We start from the raw sequence: 23,141 nt of genomic DNA on the forward strand, positions 1-23,141 counted from the left end.
ATCTTAAAAATCTATACCCTCTTAAAAATTCAGACATCATAAAAATTTAGATCTTAAATATATTAAAAACAATAATTAAATATTCTAATTAACAACATTAATAAAATTGGTTCAGCTCACTTGAGAAAATTACATTCTGGTTTCTAATTTTCTATTAAATGGATAACTTGGCTTTCAATCCGTCGGTTTGGCTTGTAATAAAATATGCCGCTTCCAAAACGAAAAATAAACATTTGTTTTTTTTTTTTTTTTTTTTTTTTAAATTATCATAGGATATAGGTTATGGCCGCTTTCGGTGCTGGACATTTAACTATCTATATTACGTTTTTGTTGTCACTTATTGTTTCATTTCAATTGTACTTTGTAATTGTACTTTGTGCAAACTACTACTGCTGGCATTTTATATTATAAAAGTTGTTTGCTGCATGCTCGAAGAAACAACCAAAAACTCGGATCTGGAGAATGAATTAAAGCTCAATCAATATAATATTAAATGGTTTATCCTTTATAATGTCAACCCTTTGAAGACTTGTTGGCCACTCTGCCTACTTGTGTTATCCGGCGATCATTATATATACTCCTCTCCTCTCTTTCTCTGTCACCTATAACAATATGATGATTATAACCAAACCTCAATTATTGCAAGCTGCACTTTCTTTTCTCCTTCTCTGCATGGGACTACAGTTAAAAGTCGTATGCTTTTTACAGCCAGATTCTCTTCTAGGCAAGTCATCTCTCTCTCTCTCTCTCTCTCTCTCTCTCTCTCTCTCTCTCTCTCTCTCTCTCTCTCTCTCTCTCTCTCTCTCTCTCTCTCTCTCTCTCTCTCTCTCTCTCTCTCTCTCTCTCTCATCAGTATCCAGATATGGGACGGAAGCTATACAGGCAGACTAATGATAAAATATTGTGTTTCACCACCTCTGTATGCAGATGAAACTTACCTTGAGTTCACAAATGAAGCCACTGATTTTTCACCTGCAAAGGAATACGATTACATCATTGTTGGAGGAGGAACAGCTGGTTGCCCATTAGCTGCCACTTTATCCGAAAAATATTCAGTTCTACTACTTGAGCGAGGGGGTGTAGCCAATTTAGATCCCAACGTCTTATACGAAGATAACCTCTTCAATCCCCTCCTAACTGCAAATAATAATGATTCCCCTGCTCAAACTTTCACCTCTGAAGAAGGGGTACTAAACGCAAGAGGGAGGGTCTTAGGAGGTAGTAGCATGATAAATTTTGGGTTTTATTCAAGGGCTGATGATTACTTTTATAAGAATTCAGGGATTGAATGGAATAGCAGTGGTGTCAAAAGTGCCTATGAGTGGGTAGAAGATAGTATTGTAACACGTCCGAATCATTTAGGTAGGTGGCAAACTTCTATGTTGAATGCTTTACTACAATCAGGAGTTGATCCAGCAAATGGGTTCACCGTGGACCATGTTGAAGGTACCAAGATTAGTGGTTCCACATTTGATGATTCAGGGAGGCGCCATGGATCAGTGGAGCTCCTCAATAAAGCCAAACCTGGAAATTTAAAGGTAGTTGTCCATGCCACAGTTGATCGGGTCATCTTCTCCACCTCTAAATCTTTAGGTAATAACAGTTCTTTAGATTCCACTTTACATATCGACTCCATGAGTACTCTCTCTTTCTTTGTTAGTTATATTTTTGACTCCTTTGAATTTGTTCATTGCTTTCAGGAATAGCTGCCAATGGTGTTAGATACCATGATTCCGAAGGAATTTATCATGAAGTCCATGTAAGAAAACCGGGGGAAGTAATTTTGAGCGCTGGAGCTCTCGGAAGCCCACAACTTTTGATGATAAGTGGAGTCGGGCCACTTTCATACCTTTCGTCCCTAAAAATTCCAGTTGTTCGCGACAATCCGTATATTGGAAAATTCATGGTTGATAATCCGCGTCCTGGAATTAACCTTTTGGTCCCAGTAGCATCGCTTGATGTAGGAGCACGAGTTGTTGGGATAGTAAAAAATGGCCCATACATCGAGTCTTCTGCAGCCCCCCGACAGGTGCCTTTTTTGGGTTCACTTATACCTTTAAACTCAAGTGTGCTGGTTATTGGAGGAAAGATTATAGGACCAAAGTCAAGTGGTTCACTACAATTAATATCTCCCTCTGATGTAAACGTTAGCCCAAGTGTTCGTTTTAATTACTACTCACACACGAATGATATAATAGAATGTGGTAGGGTTGTGGAAGTACTTCGAGATTTTTTGGGTACTCAAGCCATGGAAGAATACAAGTTTAGTGACACATCTGGTGCAAGGGATTTCAGATATATTGGGCCATCATTACCTGAGGATCCATCTCATTTGAAGTCCAACGAGGCTTTCTGTCGCGAAACATTGTCCACATTTTGGCATTTCCATGGTGGATGCTTGGTAGAAAAGGTGGTTGATAGTGATTTGAAAGTCATAGGAGTTGATTCTTTACGAGTCATTGATGCTTCCATATTTACCAGCTCACCGGGAACAAATCCACAGGCAACACTTATGATGTTAGGCCGATACATTGGAGTGAAAATACTTAACGAGAGACCACCAAATTGATGGCATTCATTCTTGATATACACCCGATGTTTAGTCAAAATCCTTGTCTTTTCTGTTTCTACACCATGCATGTACCTCGTATTATGTCACTTTTGATATGTTATAATACAAACGAAAAATCTGATTTGCCTTTGCTTGGTGTAAAAAAATGGGAAAATGACATTTGAGGGTAATAAAGTGTTCGTCTTGTTTTCATTAGGTCCCTTATCTTATTTTTGTCTTTATTATACCATTGAACTTAGTATTCCTCCTCATCAAAACCATCACATCCGGTTGTTGTAGGTTAGTGCTTATGTGGATATTACGTGGCATTATGTGGCATACACTTGGCTTATTAAATGCAAGTCATACAATATTAAGCTCCAATATGCGTCATTATCATCAATTGTGCCCTAGATCGACATGGATGCTTCTTCTCTTCTTCTTCTTCTTCTATCTCTTCCAAACGAAATGCTGAATTTCGACCTGAAAATCCTTGTTATTGTGGGTTACCATCTCGCGTACGAAATTCACGAACTAAAGACAATCCAGGAAAAAAATTCAGATTGTGCCCTAACTCCATGGTAAATCAAATGTTTTATCCTTTTGGTTTAATGTTTTTTCTTTGTTCTTTCTTTAACCAATTTGTTACTTTTTTCAAGAATGAAGGACCAAAATTCAAGTTCTGGGAATGGTTGGAGCCTGAAACCCCTGATAACGAAGTCAATTCTAGGAAGGACCAAAAAGAGCTGTGCAATTTAATCATCAAAATTTCTACATTGGAAAACCAGATCAGCATATGTAAGATGAAGATGAAACAAGAAATTTTGGTTGTTAGACAAGAGTTTGAAAAAATCAAATGGAAGCTACTTACTTATAAAGTTCTAATGATTGTGTTCCTTTTGTTGTTTGTGTTTAAGAAGTAGTTAGTGAAGTTGTATTCAGAGTGAATGTTGTATTTTGTTTGATGTATTAAGACTAAATCTTTTTGAATAATAACAGTTTGATGTTTTTAGTGGTTTCAAAGATATATTAATGTGTTTAACAGGTTAGTGAATTGTACACGATACAGGGGTAAAATGGTCCAGATTAAGTATAACAGCAATCAATTGTTAATGTCTTAATGTGATCCAATGGTAAAATGATCCAGATTAACCATAACAAAATCAAACATTTCTTAATGTTTTAAGACTAAATCTATTTTTACTAATAATAGTTTGATGTTTTTAGTGGTTAAAAAGAAATATTTGTTTGTTTAACAGGTTAGTGAATTGGACATTATGCAAGGGTAAAATGGTCCAAATTAACCACAACAAATCCAAACATTTCTTAATGTATTAAGCTAAATCTTTTTTACTAATGATAGTTTGATGTTTTGAGTGGTTAAAAAGAAATATTAGTGTGTTTAATAGGTTAGTGAATTGGACATTTTGCAGGGGTAAAATGGTCCATATTAACCACAACAACAACATCAAACATTTCTTAATGTATTGTAACACCCTGTTTATTTATTAGATAAATAAATTAATGAATGAATGAATCATAACCCTAGAATAAATAATTGAAAGTTTAGGGGGATTAAAAATATGATTTCTGAATTTATTATAAAGAATTTTTGGGTTCTTCATTTCTGTTGCCGGCATGCGGCTGTTCCACCGTGAAGTCGTTACCACCATCACCTAGCACCACAAGATTCCGATAGGTGTGTTTCTTTTCGTGTTCAGCTCATGAGTTCGCGTATTTTGGTGTTGCTGAACAAGGGAGGGTGCTTTTTTTTGACTGGTAACCACCATGGCAGTCAACCATGGTGGCTGCGACCATGCACCACCGTATTTTGTATGTGTATTAGTAGGTGTGTGTGTTTACTTGAGATTTAGCCTTGTAAAATGTAATTGGAAATGGAATAATGAGAAAGAAACTAAAAACCACCACCGTGAGGTGGTGGCTGCCGCTACCAGCCGCCGTGTCGGGTAGCGGTGTGTTTGCCTTGTGAGTTTGATTCGTTTGGGGGTGCTTGAAACCCTAATGGGCCAAAGTATCTCAAATGGGCCCAATAAAGCTTAATGGACCCTAATAAAACCCTAATGGGCTCAATGATATTCTAGTGGGCTTGATAGGCCCAATAAAGCCCTAAATAACCTAAAAGTCCAACAAATTAATAATGGGCTAGTATTTGTGTTGGAAAACCCTAATGCCAATAAATCTTAATTTGGGGAATTAATCGGGACACACGGGAATTATTTAATAACTTGGAATATTAAATAATGATCATTGGCGGAAATTAATCTAAGCAATATTGTCCTTAATGGATTAAGTCCTTAATGGGTTAAGTAGGGAACTTAATCCTAACCATCATTTTATGTGAAACCCTAATTTCACTTGGGTTTATTGTTGGGCCTTTCTATCGGGCCTTGATGATTGGGTTATTAAATGGACTATCCAAGATCAAGCAAATGGTCTAGAGTAATTTAATGAGCCTAGGGTATGGGCCATGTAAGGGGCTTGGGCCCAATTTGGAAAATTGGGCCATAGATGGGCTATAGTTTGGGCCTTAATGAGTATATGATGTTGGGCCTTAGAATGAGACCATGTTTAGGCCTAGGACTAATTTGGAAAATTGGGCCTTGTGTTGGGCTTTGATTCCTAACTGACTTTGGGCCTATGGATTGGGCCTTGGGATTGAATAAGCCAAGCTAGGGGTAATGTAGTAATTACCCAAAGAATGTACTTATGGTTATATATTGGGACCCAATTATTAATTGGGTGTTATTTTGGTGTTGACAGTTCGGGAATCTGTCAGCCAGCAGCTAGGGTTGAGTCTGCAGGACTTCAGCAATATGGGATTGTGTCTTCGGGACTTTAGCAGTGTGAGGTGAGTTACCTTCCAGTAGTGGTGGGTCTACGGCCATAATGTCGGCCCACCAGTAGGAGTTGTATGTTAGATGATTGTCTTTGTGATATCATCTAGGTTTGCTACTACCTGATATGTTATATGTGATAGTAGTAGAGTTCGGTTGTTATGACCGAAGGGTAGGTCAGACACCCCAGATATGTCTGACAGTATGTGATGATATGTTTATATGCTGGCATGATATGTTATGATATATGCGATAGTAGCTGAGTGTGGGCGAGGCCCATATCTCAGAGATAGTGGAGTGTGGGCGAGGCCCGTATCTCCCAGCTAGCGGAGTGTGGGCGAGGCCTGTATCTCCATGAGTGTGGGCGAGGCCCGTATCTCCTAGCTATTCATTATATGATTACATATACTTGTATGTTATGGTTTAGTAGCTGAGTGTGGGCGAGGACCGTATCTCAGAGATAGTGGAGTGTGGGCGAGGCCTGTATCTCCCAGCTAGCGGAGTGTGGGTGAGGCCCGTATCTCCATGAGTGTGGGCGAGGCCCGTATCTCCTAGTTGTTCATTATATGATTGTATGGTATGTGGTATGATGGGGGAACTCACTAAGCTTTGTGCTTACGGTTTTCAGTTTTGGTTTCAGGTACTTCGTTTTCAAAGGAAAGGAGCCGGCTCGATCACAGCGCATCACACTATGTTTTCCGCACATGAGATCCTTAGGGATTACGCTCTGATATGGTTTTATGATACTATGTTTTGGATCACTGACACTTGGGTTTTGACATGAGAAGTTATTATCAATGTTTTTATACTTATGGTTTTATGTAATGACATAATTGAAATGAAATTTTTGGTCTGTATTTTTGGGACGTTACAAGTTGGTATCAGAGCCTTGGTTTGAGGGATTTGGACATACTCTCGGGTGTGTATGAACTCAAACTAAGGGATTGGTATGAAAATTTTCAAAAGAAAAACCATTTTTATAAAAGGAGTTTGAAAAGAATCTGAAAAGAGAAAAGAGCTTTGAGAAGAACAAAGTGTGTGGTGCGTGCAATCAGCCGAGCTCAAGTAAGTTTTCCCCAAGATACACATACATGTTATGATATGTTATGTTACGATATGATTATGAGAACTGTATGCTAAATTAGAGCTAAGGATCTAGGAAGAATGCCTTATATGCCTATTGTATGTGCTTGTAGAATTGCATGCTAGTACTCACCAGTCAGTGATAGGATAGCCTATTTAGGTTATGCCTGATTGTATGAGCCTTTGAATTGCATGTACAGATTCCTGATTAGAGGATTGAACAATTTTATTGGAATATGATGGTTAGAGTTCCATTGTCTGAATATTGCTTGCTTTGTGCTTTGTGGGACTTTTAGTAATGTGAGCTAACTATTAAGTGAATATGCTAAGTCACATGTAGCACAGCCTGGATAATATTAGAGTGATAAATCTGACCCTATTATGCAGCTCTTGTCTGAGTCCAACCGTTCTAGGGATGGGTCTTTTACTCTAAGGATTATCTTATCTCTGTTGCATGTGGCTATATTCATGAGGTAGCTAGTTGACGTTATTGGGAATCTTTCAGCAGCTAAGGACTGGGTGAGTTCGGGAACCTAAGGAAGCCTAGGATATATTTCAGTGAGTTAGCAGTGGGGTTCAGTGAGACTTGGGAGTACCAGTTTGAGGAAGTGACTTGTAGGATTCGGGAGGATTGCTGAGGAAAGTATGGATAGGTGTAGAAGGTAGTATTGGGCCCGTACTACTGAAAGCACAGGATCCATACTCGAATCAGTGAGAGTCTTGGAGAATCTAAGAAGCTTCAGGGAAGAGTGTGTGACCCATTTTGGGGACAGAGGATGTTCCAGTTGTTACAGCTTAGCCATTGGCAAGCGAGCTAGTGCGCGTGACAGGGTGTCAGACCCTGAAGGATATGATTTCCAAGAGTTGCAGATGCGGGATCGATTTGGGCGTACCCTGGAAAGAGAGGTGCGTGCCAGGTGCATATAGTAGATGGTTCCGGGAAGAGACCCATGACTTCTGATCATCGGGTGAAAGGCCAGCAGGTCCTGAGTCAATGCAGCACGTATGAGAAAGTACACAAGGGAGTTGTCAATCCAAGGGTTTAGGCTGCTACCAAGATTGGTCATATAAGCAGAAGGGGGTCAGTATTCCTCCAGATGTTTCAGGTATGTCATCTTCTATGATATTAGGTGGATGTTTGGAATACATACCGCTTTGGAATTGTGAGCGAGTTTGGATAAGCCAGACCTCGGGTCGGTTTTTCTACTAGTGTTTGGGTTACTAAGGATCATATATGCCATCCTGCATGCCGAAAGGTCCTTGATGAACCCAAAGAGGGACGCATCTTGCGGAGTGGGTTCCGCGCATACCGTTATCATTTCGAATCTTTGTCGGGATCTATACATGAGTATTATTTAGAGGATACTCGATCAGGGTTGGAGTGATTGTTCTCCAATGAAGTCAGCGATCAGAGGTTCTATCATTGTTCAGGTATGGTCGGTAATTGTTTATGGATGAACTTTGAAGTTCAAGGCACTACCATTGCAAGGACAGAATTGGTGACAGGAAAAGGGTAGTGTCAGTCGCGGGTGTTAGATGCATAAGTGGTTGGTCATTGGATGTTCAAGAGAATTGTGTTTTCGCATGGGCCATGTTCGGTTAGAGTTCATTGGTACTGCAAGATTGGGAAGATGGAACGAGGATTCATCAGCTAAAGTGAAGATTAAGGTCTACAACTGACAGCATGTTAGATGGATTGAGGTGTTAGATTGGACCAGATTTCAAGAGTACTCCTCAAGAATTCAGAGGATGGGCGACCTTAAGGTTTGATTGGTAATGGATCGCTTGTCATCATGGGAATACTAGGAAGCGAGAAGGATTGGAAATCCTTCAATTCGTGCGTGCAGTGAAGACTTAGTCGAATCTAAGTGGGGGAGAGACTTCTTATAAAGTTCTCCAAATGTGAGTTCTGGTTGCACGGGGTGCAATATCTTGGGCACCTTGTCAACCAGAAGGGTATTCTAGTTGATACGGCCAAGATAGAGGCAGTGATGCAGTGGGAGATTCCGAGGTCTCTATCTGAGATTCTGAGTTTCCTGGGTCTAGCAGGTTACTATCGGAGATTTACATGTGACTTCTCCGAGATTGCGGTTCCTTTGATCCGTCTGACCAAAAAATTGGTGGCCTTTCGTTGGGGGCCTGAGTAGCAGGCAGCCTTCGAGACTCTCAGAAATCGGTTGTGCGAGGCACCGATTCTCACCTTGCCAGAGGGTGTAGATGATTTCGTGGGTTACTATGACGCTTTGATAACGGGCATGGGTGTGGTACTGATACAATGGGGTTACGTGATAGTAGGTTTCGGGAACCCGATTTGAGTTCCAGTTAGGACTCAAGTTCAGTTGTGTGTTGGGTCGAGTGCGTGCTCGACCCAGTATGGAAAGTGTTGTAAGACTACGGGAGTAGCCGTAGCATTCACTGGCAGTCAGATAGTTTGGAAAGTGTTGTAAGACTACGGAGGTAGCCATAGCATTCATTAGTGGTCAGTTAGTATGGAAAGTGTTGTAAGACTACGGGGGTAGCCGTAGCATTCATTAGCGGTCGGTTAGCATGGGAAGTGTTGTAAGTCTGCAGGTGTAGCCGTAGCATTCACTAGCAGCCAGATAATATTAGAGTGTTGTAAGTCTGTGGGTGTAGCTGTAGCATTCACTAGGTTGGTAGATAGCTTGAGTGCATTGTTAGGACGCGGAAGGAACAGTAGTACCCACCAGTTCGGGCGTAGCAGTGAGGATATGGAAATCCACAGATTGCATTCGGAATTAACCAGATGGATTAGGTTTGGTTAAGCCAATAACGAGACTGTAGGAGCGCCATTACAGTTATGAGATTAGGAAAGCAATGGACTGTATAAGATTGCTTCTGATATAAGGCTACCATCGGTTAGGTGGCAATCACTTTTAGCCTTGGATTTGATGATGACAGGATTCGACGCATGGACCCGATCGGTTAGATCAGAAAGTTGTTAGAGCCTCAGTGGCATGATAACTAGTGGCAACTAGTTCCAGAGAAGGATTTCGTTCAGAAGTCGTGTGGGGCGACTAAGTGGGAGTCCTTTGGCTCCGCAGCCGGGCCGGAACCCGATACTTCAGATGATTAGTGAACGAATAGAGACCAGGGAGGTCTAGGTAGGTTTTAGCAGCAGCCTTGTGGCAACATACTGCTTTAGAAAATTCTGTGTTTAGAGCAGTATTAATAATTGTGTGTTTGGATTGCAAGTACGAACGGAATAGCAGGACGATTTGGGGAGTGACAAGTCACTCACAGCAGGAGTATCTGAGCCTTGGTCGGGTACAAGTGATCTGCAGATATAATTAGGTCTGTAATCCTGTTTTATAGTGGGAACCTTGAGTTATCAGAAGTTGAGCGATCAGTTGAGGGATAAACGGACTGGATTTAACGATAATAATTCAGTATGAGTGGTATGTCAGGGATTCAGACCATCTCAAGACAATAGAGTTCGGGGTATACGTGGTGTTGTTGCGAGGAATTCGTTCACCTGCGGATGTTAGGGCTTTGCGAAAATTGGTCATGGCTACCCTGGGAAGGCTAGGGTGTGCCCAGGATGATGACTATGTTAGTTAAGTGGCTTGGCGTATAAGAAATGGTAAGGAATGATTTCGAGGACGAAATCTAATTTAAGTGGGGGAGAGTTGTAACACCCAGTTTATTTATTAGATAAATAAATTAATTAATGAACGAATCATAACCCTAAAATAAATAATTGAAAGTTTAGGGGGATTAAAAATATGATTTCCGAATTTATTATAAAGAATTTTTGGAGTTAGGGGCTCCATGGTAATTATTTGGGATTTATTTTAAAAGGAAATGAGGTGAAAGGGCTGGAAAATGTCATAACTGAGAATTAAGGGTTAAAAAGATAAATTCTGGATTGATTTTGAAAAGGATTTGTTGAGAAAGGGATTGTTTAGTATAATTTGGACTTATTTTGTAAGGAGTTCAAGGGGCAGGTTTCATATGGTAAATATTGGCCTTGTTTTGAAAGAAAGGGGAGAAGGAGGGATTGTATGTGTAAACATGGGAGTAAGTTTGTAAGGCACGGGGTATATAAACCCGATTATACACAGAAGCCCTAGAGACCATGTGCAGCCGTCACCCCACCTTATACCTCCCTCTAGCCGCCACCATTCACATCTTCGATCTCCGGCGCCGCTGCTACCTCCGACCACCAATGTCGGGAAAAAGAACCAATAGCGTGAACCACCGAGCCGCCGCTGTAGTCGCTCCTGCTGCCTTGCACAGTCGTCGATGAAGCCGGAACCGACGCCATCAGCCGCCATTTGCATTGTCGAGCCCGACCGTTACCGTCTCCGCCGCTGCACCACTTCTGTGAAGAAGACGAAGTCAGCGCCAATCGCCACCTTCTGTCCAAGTAGACGTCGTGGTGAGCCGCCGTTCTTTGTTGGAAGCAGGCCGATGGGTGTGTTTCTTTTCGTGTTCAGCTCATGAGTTCGCGTATTTTGGTGTTGCTGAACAAGGGAGGGTGTGTTTTTTTTACTGGTAACCACCATGGCTGCCACCATGCACCACCGTATTTTGTGTGTGTATAAGTAGGTGTGTGTGTTTACTTGAGATTTAGCCTTGTAAAATGTAATTGGAAATGGAATAATGAGAAAGAAACTAAAAACCACTACCGTGAGGTGGTGGCTGCCGCTACCGGCCGCCGTGTCGGGTGGCGGTGTGTTTACCTTGTGAGTTTCATTCGTTTGGGGGTGCTTGAAACCCTAATGGGCCAAAGTAGCTCAAATGGGCCCAATAAATCTTAATGGACCCTAATAAAACCCTAATGGGCTCAATGATATTCTAGTGGGCTTGATAGGCCCAATAAAGCCCTAAATAACCTAAAAGTCCAAAAAATTAATAATGGGCTAGTATTTGTGTTGGAAAACCCTAATGCCAGTAAATCTTAATTTGGGGAATTAATCGGGACACACAGGAATTATTTAATAACTTGGAATATTAAATAATGATCATTGGCGGAAATTAATCTAAGCAATACTGTCCTTAATGGATTAAGTCCTTAATGGGTTAAGTAGGAAACTTAACCCTAATCATTATTTTATGTGAAACCCTAATTTCACTTGGGTTTATTGTTGGGCCTTTCTATCGGGCCTTGATGATTGGGTTATTAAATGGACTATCCAAGATCAAGCAAATGGTCTAGAGAAATTTAATTGTCCTAGGGTAAGGCCCATGTAAGGGGCTTGGGCCCAATTTGGAAAATTGGGCCATAGATGGGCCATAGTTTGGGCCTTAATGAGTATATGATGTTGGGCTTTAGAATGAGACCATGTATAGGCCTAGGCCCAATTTGGAAAATTGGGCCATGTGTTGGGCTTTGATTCCTAATTGAGTTTGGGCCTATGGATTGGGCCTTGGGATTGAATAAGCCAAGCTAGGGGTAATGTAGTAATTAACCAAAGAATGTACTTATGGTTATATATTGGGACCCAATTATTAATTGGGTGTTATTTTGGTGTTGACAGTTCGGGAATCTGTCAGCCAGCAGTTGGGGTCGAGTCTGCGAGACTTCAGCAAGTGTGGGATTGTGTCTTTGGGACTTCAGCAGTGTGAGGTGAGTTACCTTCCAGTAGCGGTGGGTCTACGGCCACTATGCCGGCCCACCAGTAGGAGTTGTATGTTAGATGATTGTCTTTGTGATATCATCTAGGTTTGCTACTACCTGATATGTTATATGTGATAGTAGTAGAGTTCGGTTGTTAGGACCGAAGGGTAGGTCAGACACCCCAGATATGTCTGACAGTATGTGATAATATGTTTATATGCTGGCATGATATGTTATGATATATGTGATAGTAGTTGAGTGTGGACGAGGCTCGTATCTCAGAGATAGTGGAGTGTGCGCGAGGCCCGTATCTCCCAGCTAACGGAGTGTGGGCGAGGCCTGTATCTCCATGAGTGTGGGCGAGGCCCGTATCTCCTAGCTGTTCATTATATGATTGTATAGTATGTGGTATGACGGGGGAACTCACTAAGCTTTGTGCTTACGGTTTTCAGTTTTGGTTTCAGGTATTTCGTTTTCAAAGGAAATGAGCCGACTCGATCGCAGCGCAACACACTATATTTTCCGCACATGAGATCCTTGGGGATTACCCTCTGATATGGTTTTATGATACTATGTTTTGGATCACTGACACTTGGGTTTTGACATGAGACGTTATTATCAATGTTTTAATACTGATGGTTTTATGTAATGACATAATTAAAATGAAAATATTGGCCTGTATTTTTGGGACGTTACATGTATTAAGACTAAATCTTTTTTATTAATGATAGTTTGATGTTTTGAGTAGTTTCAAAGAAATATTAATGTGTTAACTGGTTAGTGATTTGTACACGATGCAGGGGTAAAATGGTCAAAATTAAGTATAACACCCAAGCATATATTATAGATAAAGGACAAACTTGTAAGATTCCATTAGCATGTGCACCATTACAAAAGTTGTGCCCACACTTGTCCTAATATGTCAAAAGATGTGTCATGACTAAAAGTTTTCCCAATTACATAATTAAAAGACTAAAAGTTTGTATTCCTAAAAATATTAAAACATAAATTCATTCCAACACCATTGGGTGGTGATCAGTGCTTCCTTCTTTCTTCAAAACCTTCCTCCTTAACCCAATCTTGGTAATTCTTTCTAAGTATTTTCGTGTCCTCTTCCCAGTTGCAACAGGTTGAGCAATGACATCATTAACAGAATCATCTACTTGAACATCAACATGTGGAGCAGGATCTACTTGAACATCATCAACAGGTTGTGTAGGAGCATCCACTTGAATTGGATCTACTTGAACTGCTTCCACTTGAACTGGATCTACTTGATTTGGATCTACTTGAACTGGTTCCACTTGAGCTGTTTTCACAGTACATGCTATACAAAGATGTAGTTAATAAGTTGGATGTTGCAGTCTAATTACATTGTTTTAATGGAATACCTTTCTTTGTTTTACATTTTTTAGCTTTCTTCTTTTTTGGCAGTGAAGTGGATGCTGCATCTTCTGGTCTTGTAGGACATGTTGATCTATTGTGGCCCGTTTCTCTACAAATGGTGCATCTCATAACTGCACCTGCTTTTCAGATAGTATGCCTTTTTCCCCTGTCTTTCTCTCTCAGATTGATCCTTTTTCCTTTTAAGGGTTGGCCTTCCTGGTAACCTTCTTTAATGGGGAGGCAATGGCTTCATGTAGGGAACTTTAGGCCACATGGAACTACCATTAAGTGGATTAACGGTATGGTTGCAACAAGTCAAGAACATGGTTGTATGGAACCATGGGGTGTGACATCCCCATTTTCTCGGCCAGAAAAGACCGATTTTGTTTATGCTTTATAAAAATCAGAGTACCTCTTTTAATAAAAATGTTGCGGAACTTGTTCCCATTAAAACATGATAAATACGTTATCAAAGCATTTCCGAAGAAAAGTATTTTTATTCATTTTAAAACATTTGGGATGTCATCGTCAATATAGAAACATAAGCATAAACAGAAGTCACATTCATTATCACTAGTGATTCATATCTCCTTAATCTCTCAGTGTAATGTGACTTCATATCAACACATGTGATATAAATAAACTGAGTGGGTCATGTTGGGAAACCTGGTGAGTACATAGGGTTTTCAACCCACAATAATATAATTAATATGTTTAATCATCAAATACTTAACCCACTTACCCATCCCCATTATCTTCTTTAATCATATGGATCTACCCTAAGAATCGGCTATTTCTCGTTCATTCACTCCTAAGGATTATCCTAAGGAATAGGTATGAAGTCCATCGTTGTCAATGACACAGCTGTCAAGTACAGCCGCTAGTTCTATCACTTAGGCGCAACTTCCATAATTATGACATTCTCTATGAGGCGCAGCTTCTAGTATTGTCCTCGAGCACAACTGATAAGGTTATCTCGTTTATTGAAAGTATCGTTTTCAAGAGTCCACTCGCAATACAAGTCAATGGGTTTTTAGAGTACACCGGTGAACACATTGTTCACAACACCTGCAGGTTGCGAGCCTACTAGTGTTCCACTGGACTGTCTAGAATAGTCCGTGGTTGTCATCCATACTCTGCTAGATGACGGGCCAGCATTTGGGAACAAGGCTTCTCACATCGTCCACCTCTCACCCTTACCTCATGGTCTATATCACCTCTCAACTCATCATCCAACTCATATTTCATCTACCCATGTTTTTGTTGGATATAGTGTCTAAGTCCATAACTATATTTGGTATGTAACTGACCCGACCCGGCATGATCCATTTGGGTTGCACTTCACCCGAACAATTTATGGATAATCTTTTGAGAATAGTATAAGTTATGATTTATTAATATTTTATAAGTTCTAATATATTAATATAAAATCGTATTATTTAATTAGTATTGATCTCTAATTAATCTAGAATTAATTTAGAGATCAAAAGTATGACTAATTAAATATGGGCTCTTGTATTTATATAGTGTGGGCTAATGCTTATTTGGAATGGGCTAGGCTTGCATGGAAAGTCCATGGATACTCCATGGAGCTTTAACCCATGGATCTCATTGAAATGAAAAGACATGGGTATTAGGGTTTACATGGATGTAACCCTAATCCACCACACTATATAAAGGAGGCTTTGGTTCTTGAAGTCACACTAGTTTTGGTGAGTATACTAAGAGGGCCGATTTCAAGGAAGGTTGTGACTATTCTCTCAAGTTTCCAAGTTTGTGGTGATTTGTGATTTCCATTTGAGGCGTCCACACTATTGGTGCTAGGCTCTCAAACTCCAAGCAATCAACTACAACTACAAGGTAAGTAATTCTACTAGCTTTATTTGATTCAACTTCCCCATGCCATGCTAGATAGGATAAGAACCTTGGAAAAAATAATTATTTGCATGTATCTTAGTCAAACATAGATCCAAGGTTTCTAGGGTTGCATGTACACCATAGGAGTGTTAGGATGCTCAAAACCCTTCAGTGGTATCAGAGCCTAGGCTTGTTTACTTAATACTTGATGCAAATAGATTGAAAATAGAATTTTTGTTCATTACATGTATGAACTCGCCGAGTCCATGGTAGGACTCGATGAGTCCATGAAGAAATGCATGCTACTCTTCGAGTATATTCATGCACTCGACGAGTAGAGGCTGCAGTGTCCAGATTTTCGAGTTTTGCTGTTGGAAATGGACTATAAACATTACCCTAAACTGTTATAGTGTTATAAAACTTGTTTTAGATGGTGTAATGTTTATGCTAATCCATTTACAATGGCTATTATCAAAATTACAAGTTTTATGAGTAATTTATGATTCTTGAAATGTTCATATTCATGTTGTTGAACTTATGAAGATTAGATGATCATAGGAATTGTTTCTAACCTACTTGGTAGATTAATTCATGATCATTATGTGTTTTAATGGAGTCCATAACTTTTCCTCAAGTTATGAAAAACCAAAGGTTAAAGTTTAATAAAAACCATTAAAACACACAAGGGTTACAAAAATGAAGAGTCTTCATTTTTAATACTCAATTAAATTCATAAGTTATAAGAAATGAAAAGTTTTAAAAGTTTACAAAACTTGACCTCAAGTTTTGGAACAAGTAAAGTCATGATTAAAACTTTAGTTCCAACCCTTAGAATTTTAAAAGTTAAAATTCAACCCTTATACTTTATAATATTATAAGTTAATAATATATATATATATATATATATATATATATATATATATATGTATAAGATCAAGTCGTCTTACCGCTAGTATGCCTCATTCATGAATCCAGTCTATAAGGGGGTATAAGGTTGTTGCCTATAGAATGGCAACTTAATGGGTGTCCACTCTCACCCACCACTTCCTTGATCGGTGGAGGGTCGTTAGCCGAACGGGTAGGACAAGGACTTATAAATTCTCATTAAAAGTATAATGATAATTATAAAGTAACTAAATACTTAAATTAAATTCCCAATATTATTTACTTTAGGAAAATGTGAATAAGGTGCTAATCCATGAAATTACACTTTACAATTTGTTTAAGTCGTTAGTGGAGCGTGTGTGGTTAACCGGCACACTAACTTGAACTTAACAAGGTAGGTAAAAGGTGACTTAATGTTTATCATAGTATCGATGGAGCGTGTGTGGTTAACCGGCACATCGATTGAGGGATAATACATTAAGGGTACCAAGTAATTTGTATGGCTACTTCACAGCTTGTTTTGTGATCCTCGGCATCCCAGTCACAAAACTTGAAGGGCACACTCAAGATTGAAACATGCCATTGAAGAAAGTTCAATGAATCTCAAAGAATCTAGGAGTTTCTAAACCAATTAAAAGCTAATAAAATATTTCATTTTTCATGGTGGAAATTGGTGAATCGTCATTCATCTACCTTCAAATATCTTATAGCTTAGATTACGACATCCCTCTTCTAAGTTATAAAATATTGTGTTGGGTCCTAGCCTTTATATGACATTTGGGTGTTTTATTAAGGACTATATCTATATCTAATCTAATATATTCCCTCTTCATTTCAGATGTCTTCCAATAACAATGCTTCTGGCTCAAACCCTACTAGCTCCCTCTCTCTCATGAATCTTTGTGGGTGAGTTATCTTTGATGGATCCAACTTTACAGATTGGATCAGAAACATCAGGATAGTCACTCGGTATGAGAACAAAGAATATGTTCTCAATAAGGAGCTGAAGATACCCAAGCAAACCGCTACTCCTGAAGAGCTTACTGAATATGAGGTACATGAAAGAGATGCTACAAAAGTGGCATGCATTATGATAGCCACCATGACAACCGAGCTCCAAAAGTCCTATGAGGACTATTATCCTTTTGAGATGCACCAGGACTTGATGGACCGCTACCATCAAATTACTCGTTAAGAGCGATATGAAATAATCTCCTCCATGATAACAACCTGAATGAAGGATGATGAACCCATCACGGGCCACATGCAGAAAATGCAAAGATATGTGGACCGTTTACTTAAGCTGAATGTGAACTTCCCCGAGGAGTTAGCAATAGACATCATTTTTCACTCCTTACCATCGTGTTATGATCAATTCCACATGACATATCACATGAAAAAGGAAGAAGTCACCCTCAGCAAACTTCAAGGACACTTGAAGACCGCCGAAAGTGGTCTAAAGGGTAAGTCGGTTGTTACTACTCCTACTCCTCCTCCAACTGCGGCCAATGTCTTGGCAATCGGGCATGGCAAAGGGAAGAAGAGAAAGAACCCTTCTAAGGATACCAAGGGTAAGACCCTTGAAGGCTCCTCTTCAAGCAAAACCAAGAAAGGTTTTGTCACTCCTTCTGCTAACCCTAGTGAGGCTGAATGCTTCTATTGCCATGAAAAGTCGCATTGGAAGCGAAACTGCCCAAAGTACCAGCAAGATTTGAAGGATGGGAAAGTAAAACCCAACCACGCAAGTATATACACTATATTGTCTAATAACTCACCTTATTCTAAGTCTTGGGTCCTTGATACCGGTTGCGGTATTCAGTCTGTTCTAATTTGCAGGGACTAAGAAGAAGTGAGAATGTGGAGCATGGAAGAATAAACTTGATCATGGGGAATAGGAAAGCTTTACCTATCACCAAGATTGGAGTTTATACTTTATCGCTAAGTAGTGGGTTTAGTTTAGATTTGAATAAATGTTGTTACTCGCTAGAAATGACAAGAAATATTATTTCCTTTCATGCATTGTATAAACAAGGTTTTACCTTTGCATTTGATAATGAAGTTGGTTCGATTAATGCTTGACGTTGACTTTGAACAAGGGTTGACTATTTGAATTCTGAGGCATTTTGGGAAGTTGGAAATTTAAGTGTATGGTTCTATGGTGAATATAGGTGGTGGAGTTTGTGGCGGTGATCCGAGAGTTTGAGCTTATCTTTCGAGTCGACAGTTGTGAGGTAAGTTATCCTCACTGTACTCAAGGGTCTAAGGCACCAAGGCCGGCCCTTTTCAGATTGTTATCCTGATATGTTATATGCTGTTATGATCTGTTAAAAATCCTAGTAGATAGGATGATATCTACTGTTATAATCCGTTAGATTTGTATCCTGGTAGATAGGATGATATATGTTGTTATGATCTGTTAGATCGGTATCCTGGTAGATAGGATGATATATGTTGTTATGATATGTTAGATCGGTATCATGGTAGATAGGATGACATATGTTGCTATGATCCATTAGATCAGTATCCTGGTAGATAGGATGTTTTTATGCTGTTATGATATGTTATATCGGTTTGTCTGTCTATAGACTGTTATGTAAATACATGTTATATGGGTACATAATTGATTAGTAGTTGAGGGTATTCCATCCCGAGGATGATAGGACCCTAGTATGTTGTCTTTTTAGACTGTTCTATGATTATCTGATATAGGTGCACATGTTTGATTGGTTATGTTGGCATTCCAACCCAATAGTTGAGGGACTGGGGTATTCCAACCTGATGGTTAATTGGACCGATAGTATGTTGGCATTCCAACCCGATGGTTGAGGGCCTGGGGTATTCCAACCCGATGGTTGATTGGACCCATAGTATGTTGGCATTCCAGCCTGATGATTGAGGGCCTGGGGTATTCCAACCCGATGGTTGATTGGACCCATAGTATGTTGGCATTCCAACCTAATGGTTGAGGGTCTGGGGTATTCCATCCCAATGGATGATTGGACCCATAGTGTTTGTTATATATGTATTGTATGTGGGCATTCCAAGTTTCAACCCGATGGTTATGGGCCGAGAGTATTCCATCCCGAGGATGATTGGACTAATAGTATGTTGGAATTCCAACCTGATGGTTGAGGGACTGGGGTACTCCATCCCGATGGATTATTGGACCCATAGTATGCTTTTTGTCATTATATGTGTATTGTTGTGTGTATGGATATTTTGGGGTAACTCACTAAGCTTTCGTGCTTACAGTTTTAGTTTATTGTTTTAGGTTCAGTAGATGGTCACAGGAAGGCGAAGGCGTGACCGTACACTTCCTCGATTGATGATTAGATTTTTGGGAACTCTGATGTTTAAACTATTTTGAAAACAAATTGTAATGACTGAATGGTTTTAAACAATTAAAAAAATTAACTGGCTTGATTTTTATGGGTGTTACAAGTTGGTATCAGAGCCTTGGTTTGAGTGAATTGTGTCACACCCCAAAACTGAGAACGGCGGAAACGTTTTGGGGCGGAGGACGTCATGTAATGTACCACAACAATGTAAAGTAGTAAACAAGCAACAACATCATCCATTGCATTAATAGTATAATTTTAATTACAAGTGTGTTCTTTCATAATATAAGACAACATAATGAATCATCAAAATAAAAGACGAGTCTGAACTGCTCCGTCTTCACTAAACCTGGTCGTCGTACCTGTCTATTTGTGACCTGAGAATACAAGTTATTTTGAAAGCGAGTATCAGACAAAAAGCTGGTGAATTCATAAGTATTAATGTGTCTTTGATTTGTAAAACTTGTAATGAAAGACTTGACATTGTTCTGAAAGAAAGTTCGTATAAGTGTGGAAATGTTTGTAAGTAATTGAAAGCGTTTGATAAACCCTAGAAATCCCTATGATTCCTATTAGTATAGATGAAATCTTCTACCAAGACCTAATTGTTTTGAAAGTAGTCTTCTACCAAGACCCGAATGTTTTGAAAGTAGCCTTCTACCAAGACCCGACTGTTTTGAAAGTAGTCTTCTACCAAGACCCGATTGTACGACTATTATTAATATAAGAAATTGTATCCTTAGGAACTAGGATACATAAATATAATTGACCTCGTCAGTTATGTGAATGACTCACAATATAAAGGTAATAATAATATAAATAACTTAAGTATTATCCTTTTGTACTAGGATAACTAACAGTGTTAACTGAAGACATCCGTAGATGTACATTTACCTCTGTTGCTGACAGCTGGGTGTAGGAATAGTTAGTCCCTTAAAGTATACATATAATGGTATCAACCGTAGACATCCATAGATGTGCATTACCTATGTAGCTAACAATGTTTTAGGAATGGTTAGTCCCGCAAAGTATCCTTTGGTACTAGGATATTAAGTCCAGTCTATCTCGTCGATTATGTGATTGTATCACAAAATAAAGATAAGAAGGAGGGTTATATAACAGAATCTATACATATAAAATGTAATAGTAACTCATCATATATTATCTATGTAAAAGTATCCATGTAAGAGTATATAAACGTATACCTTTGCTACCCAAAGGCACTGAACTGACTGATTAGAACTATTTTGTCTATATATGTACACATGATATATAACTAATATTAAACGATCTTCGGACGGATACCCGATACCCTACCAGACCACATCCCAACGGGGAAAAGGAAATAAAGCGGGTTAGCCTTCCTAAGTCCTTTAAACATTATTTATATAACTATACATATACATGCATGCTTTTAACAAGGTATCTATGTAAAAGTATCCTGGCAAGTGTATCCAAGTAAGTGTATCTCTACAACCAACATGTATTCGTATGGACTCATGAATGAACTGACTCTTGTGTGATTCCTCGTACTAGGAATGGCAAGTGGTATTTCATAACTATACCTATTATAGTTACTAGTAATGAACGTGTATAATCCAAGTATACCTTTGCTACCCAAAGGTATTGAACCGACTGATGGAACTTTTATGTCTCTATATGTATACATGATATATAACTGATAGTTAAACGACCTTCGGACGGATACCCGATACCCTACCAGACCACATCCCAACGGGGAAAAGGAAATAAAGCAGGTTAGCCTTCCTAAGTCCTTTAAACTTTATTTATATAAATATACATATACAGGCATGCATTTAACAATTTAAAGTATAAAAGAAGTTTTGTAAAACATTTAAGGGTTTTGAACAATAAATAGATAATAATGACTTGATGTCATTTTATAAAGCATTTCAAAAGTATATGCTTTGATAACAAAATATAACAGAGTTTTGTAAAAACCTTTGTAAAGTTTAACAACTAAGAAAGATGACTTGATGTCAGTTTGTAAAACGTTTTAGAAAGTCATTTACAGAAATCTGTTTGGTAAAACAGCTTAAAGTGTAGTAAATCCTTTAGTATGCTGGTTATTAATCATATAATTGATATAATAACAAGCATGATTCAACCTGTATTCCCCCCCCCCCCATTAAAGCATTTAAAAAACTTTAAAAGATTGATTTAGGGGTATAAACTCACCTGCAGCTGATGGTTTGGATGTATTGACTGACGTAGGATGCTAAGTGTCAAGTGAAGACTTGCACACACACAAGGATCCAAGTTAACATATAGTAGTACATATATGTACCCCATTAGTCTTTAAACAACTAATTAACAAAGTTAAGACATCCTAGGACATGATAAACACTTTATATAAGTGTTATAAGTGCTAATGAGTGCATCTAGTGTTGTAGGACAATGCTATTGAGTTTAGGGTTCAAGGGAAACTCCATAGGGAGTTTACGGTTTTGTGGTCACTAACAAAAGAGTTTACGGCCGTAAGCTCATACACTTTTGACCATATGTTGGTTTGAAGCCTTAAAAGTCCCTAGAAGCTTTTCTACTTGAAGTATGTGACTAAGGAAGGAACTAGGGAACCATTTCACTCCTATTTGGAGTTTACGGTCCCTAAACCATTTTCCTTTGAGTTTACTACCGTAAACTCATAATTTTTATGGTATTTTGGGGGTTTTCAAGTCCTTAGCTCATCAAATAATGGAACCATGTTAGTTACTAAAGCATAGGAAGGAATTTGGGTCATTTATACATACTTTGGGGTGTTTACGGTTTTGGGAGCTCCCCAAACCGTAAACACATATAAATGAGAGATTTTTGTGCCTTTTTATGTGATAAACACATCAAGGAAGGATCTAGGCATGTCCCTAAGGCATTGTGAAGGACTAAGGCACCCAAAGGCACCCTTTGGCACCTTTACTTGGTGTTTACGGTTCAAGGACTTCTTGAACCGTGACCACCTTGTTCTTGGTGTTCTTGGGACATTTTCTTGATGTAAAGATGTGTACTAAGAAGTATGATACTCTAGGATAGAAACACTTACAATATAGAAGCTTGAAATGAGCCAAAAGTCCAAGAACACTAGTGTGTGTTCTTGGTGAACTTGAAGTATCAACCTTTTTGGAACATTTAGACTGATGGATGTGTGTTAAAACACTAGATTAAGTGATATACTAACTTGAAAGAGCTAGAAACACTCACTAGATTGAAGATCTCGAGGAAAACCGGGATGATACTTGAGAGAGTTTGGGAGTTTACTCTTGGAAAGGTGAAAAAATGCTAAAAATGGCTAAGTGCCACTTTTATACCCCTCCCCTTTAGGGTTTACGGCCGTAAACACCAAGTTTAGGCCGTAAACTCTAAAATTTTGATGTTTCGGGACTTTATTGTTGCACAATAAACCCTAGGGCATCCTCTCTCCTGATATCTCCTAAAGTGTTAATCCTAGAATACTCAAACTTATTCCAAAAAGTCTGAAATTTAACAGTAACTATTCTGACTTCTATTGACTTGATATGTTATACAGAATGGAAATTTCGGGTTGTCACAAATTGGAGGAACACTCGTATGAATCCAGTCTCAAATCAAGG

The 23,141-nt window shown here is 39.0% G+C and overlaps 1 protein-coding gene across 1 annotated transcript; it reads left to right on the forward strand.

Annotated features, from left to right (window-relative positions):
- The first annotated feature begins 304 nt into the window (after positions 1 to 304).
- LOC111909027 (sinalpyl alcohol oxidase Nec3) lies at positions 305 to 2,699 on the forward strand. The gene is made up of 3 exons (XM_042898730.2): positions 305 to 724; positions 928 to 1,593; positions 1,701 to 2,699. Exons 1-3 carry the CDS (start codon positions 613 to 615, stop codon positions 2,567 to 2,569), a joined length of 1,647 nt encoding a protein of 548 aa, XP_042754664.1. The 5' UTR covers positions 305 to 612; the 3' UTR covers positions 2,570 to 2,699.
- Positions 2,700 to 23,141: the final 20,442 nt, after the last annotated feature.

Source organism: Lactuca sativa, chromosome 1 (genome assembly GCF_002870075.4).
Source record: "Lactuca sativa cultivar Salinas chromosome 1, Lsat_Salinas_v11, whole genome shotgun sequence".
Classification (NCBI taxonomy): Eukaryota; Viridiplantae; Streptophyta; class Magnoliopsida; order Asterales; family Asteraceae; genus Lactuca; species Lactuca sativa.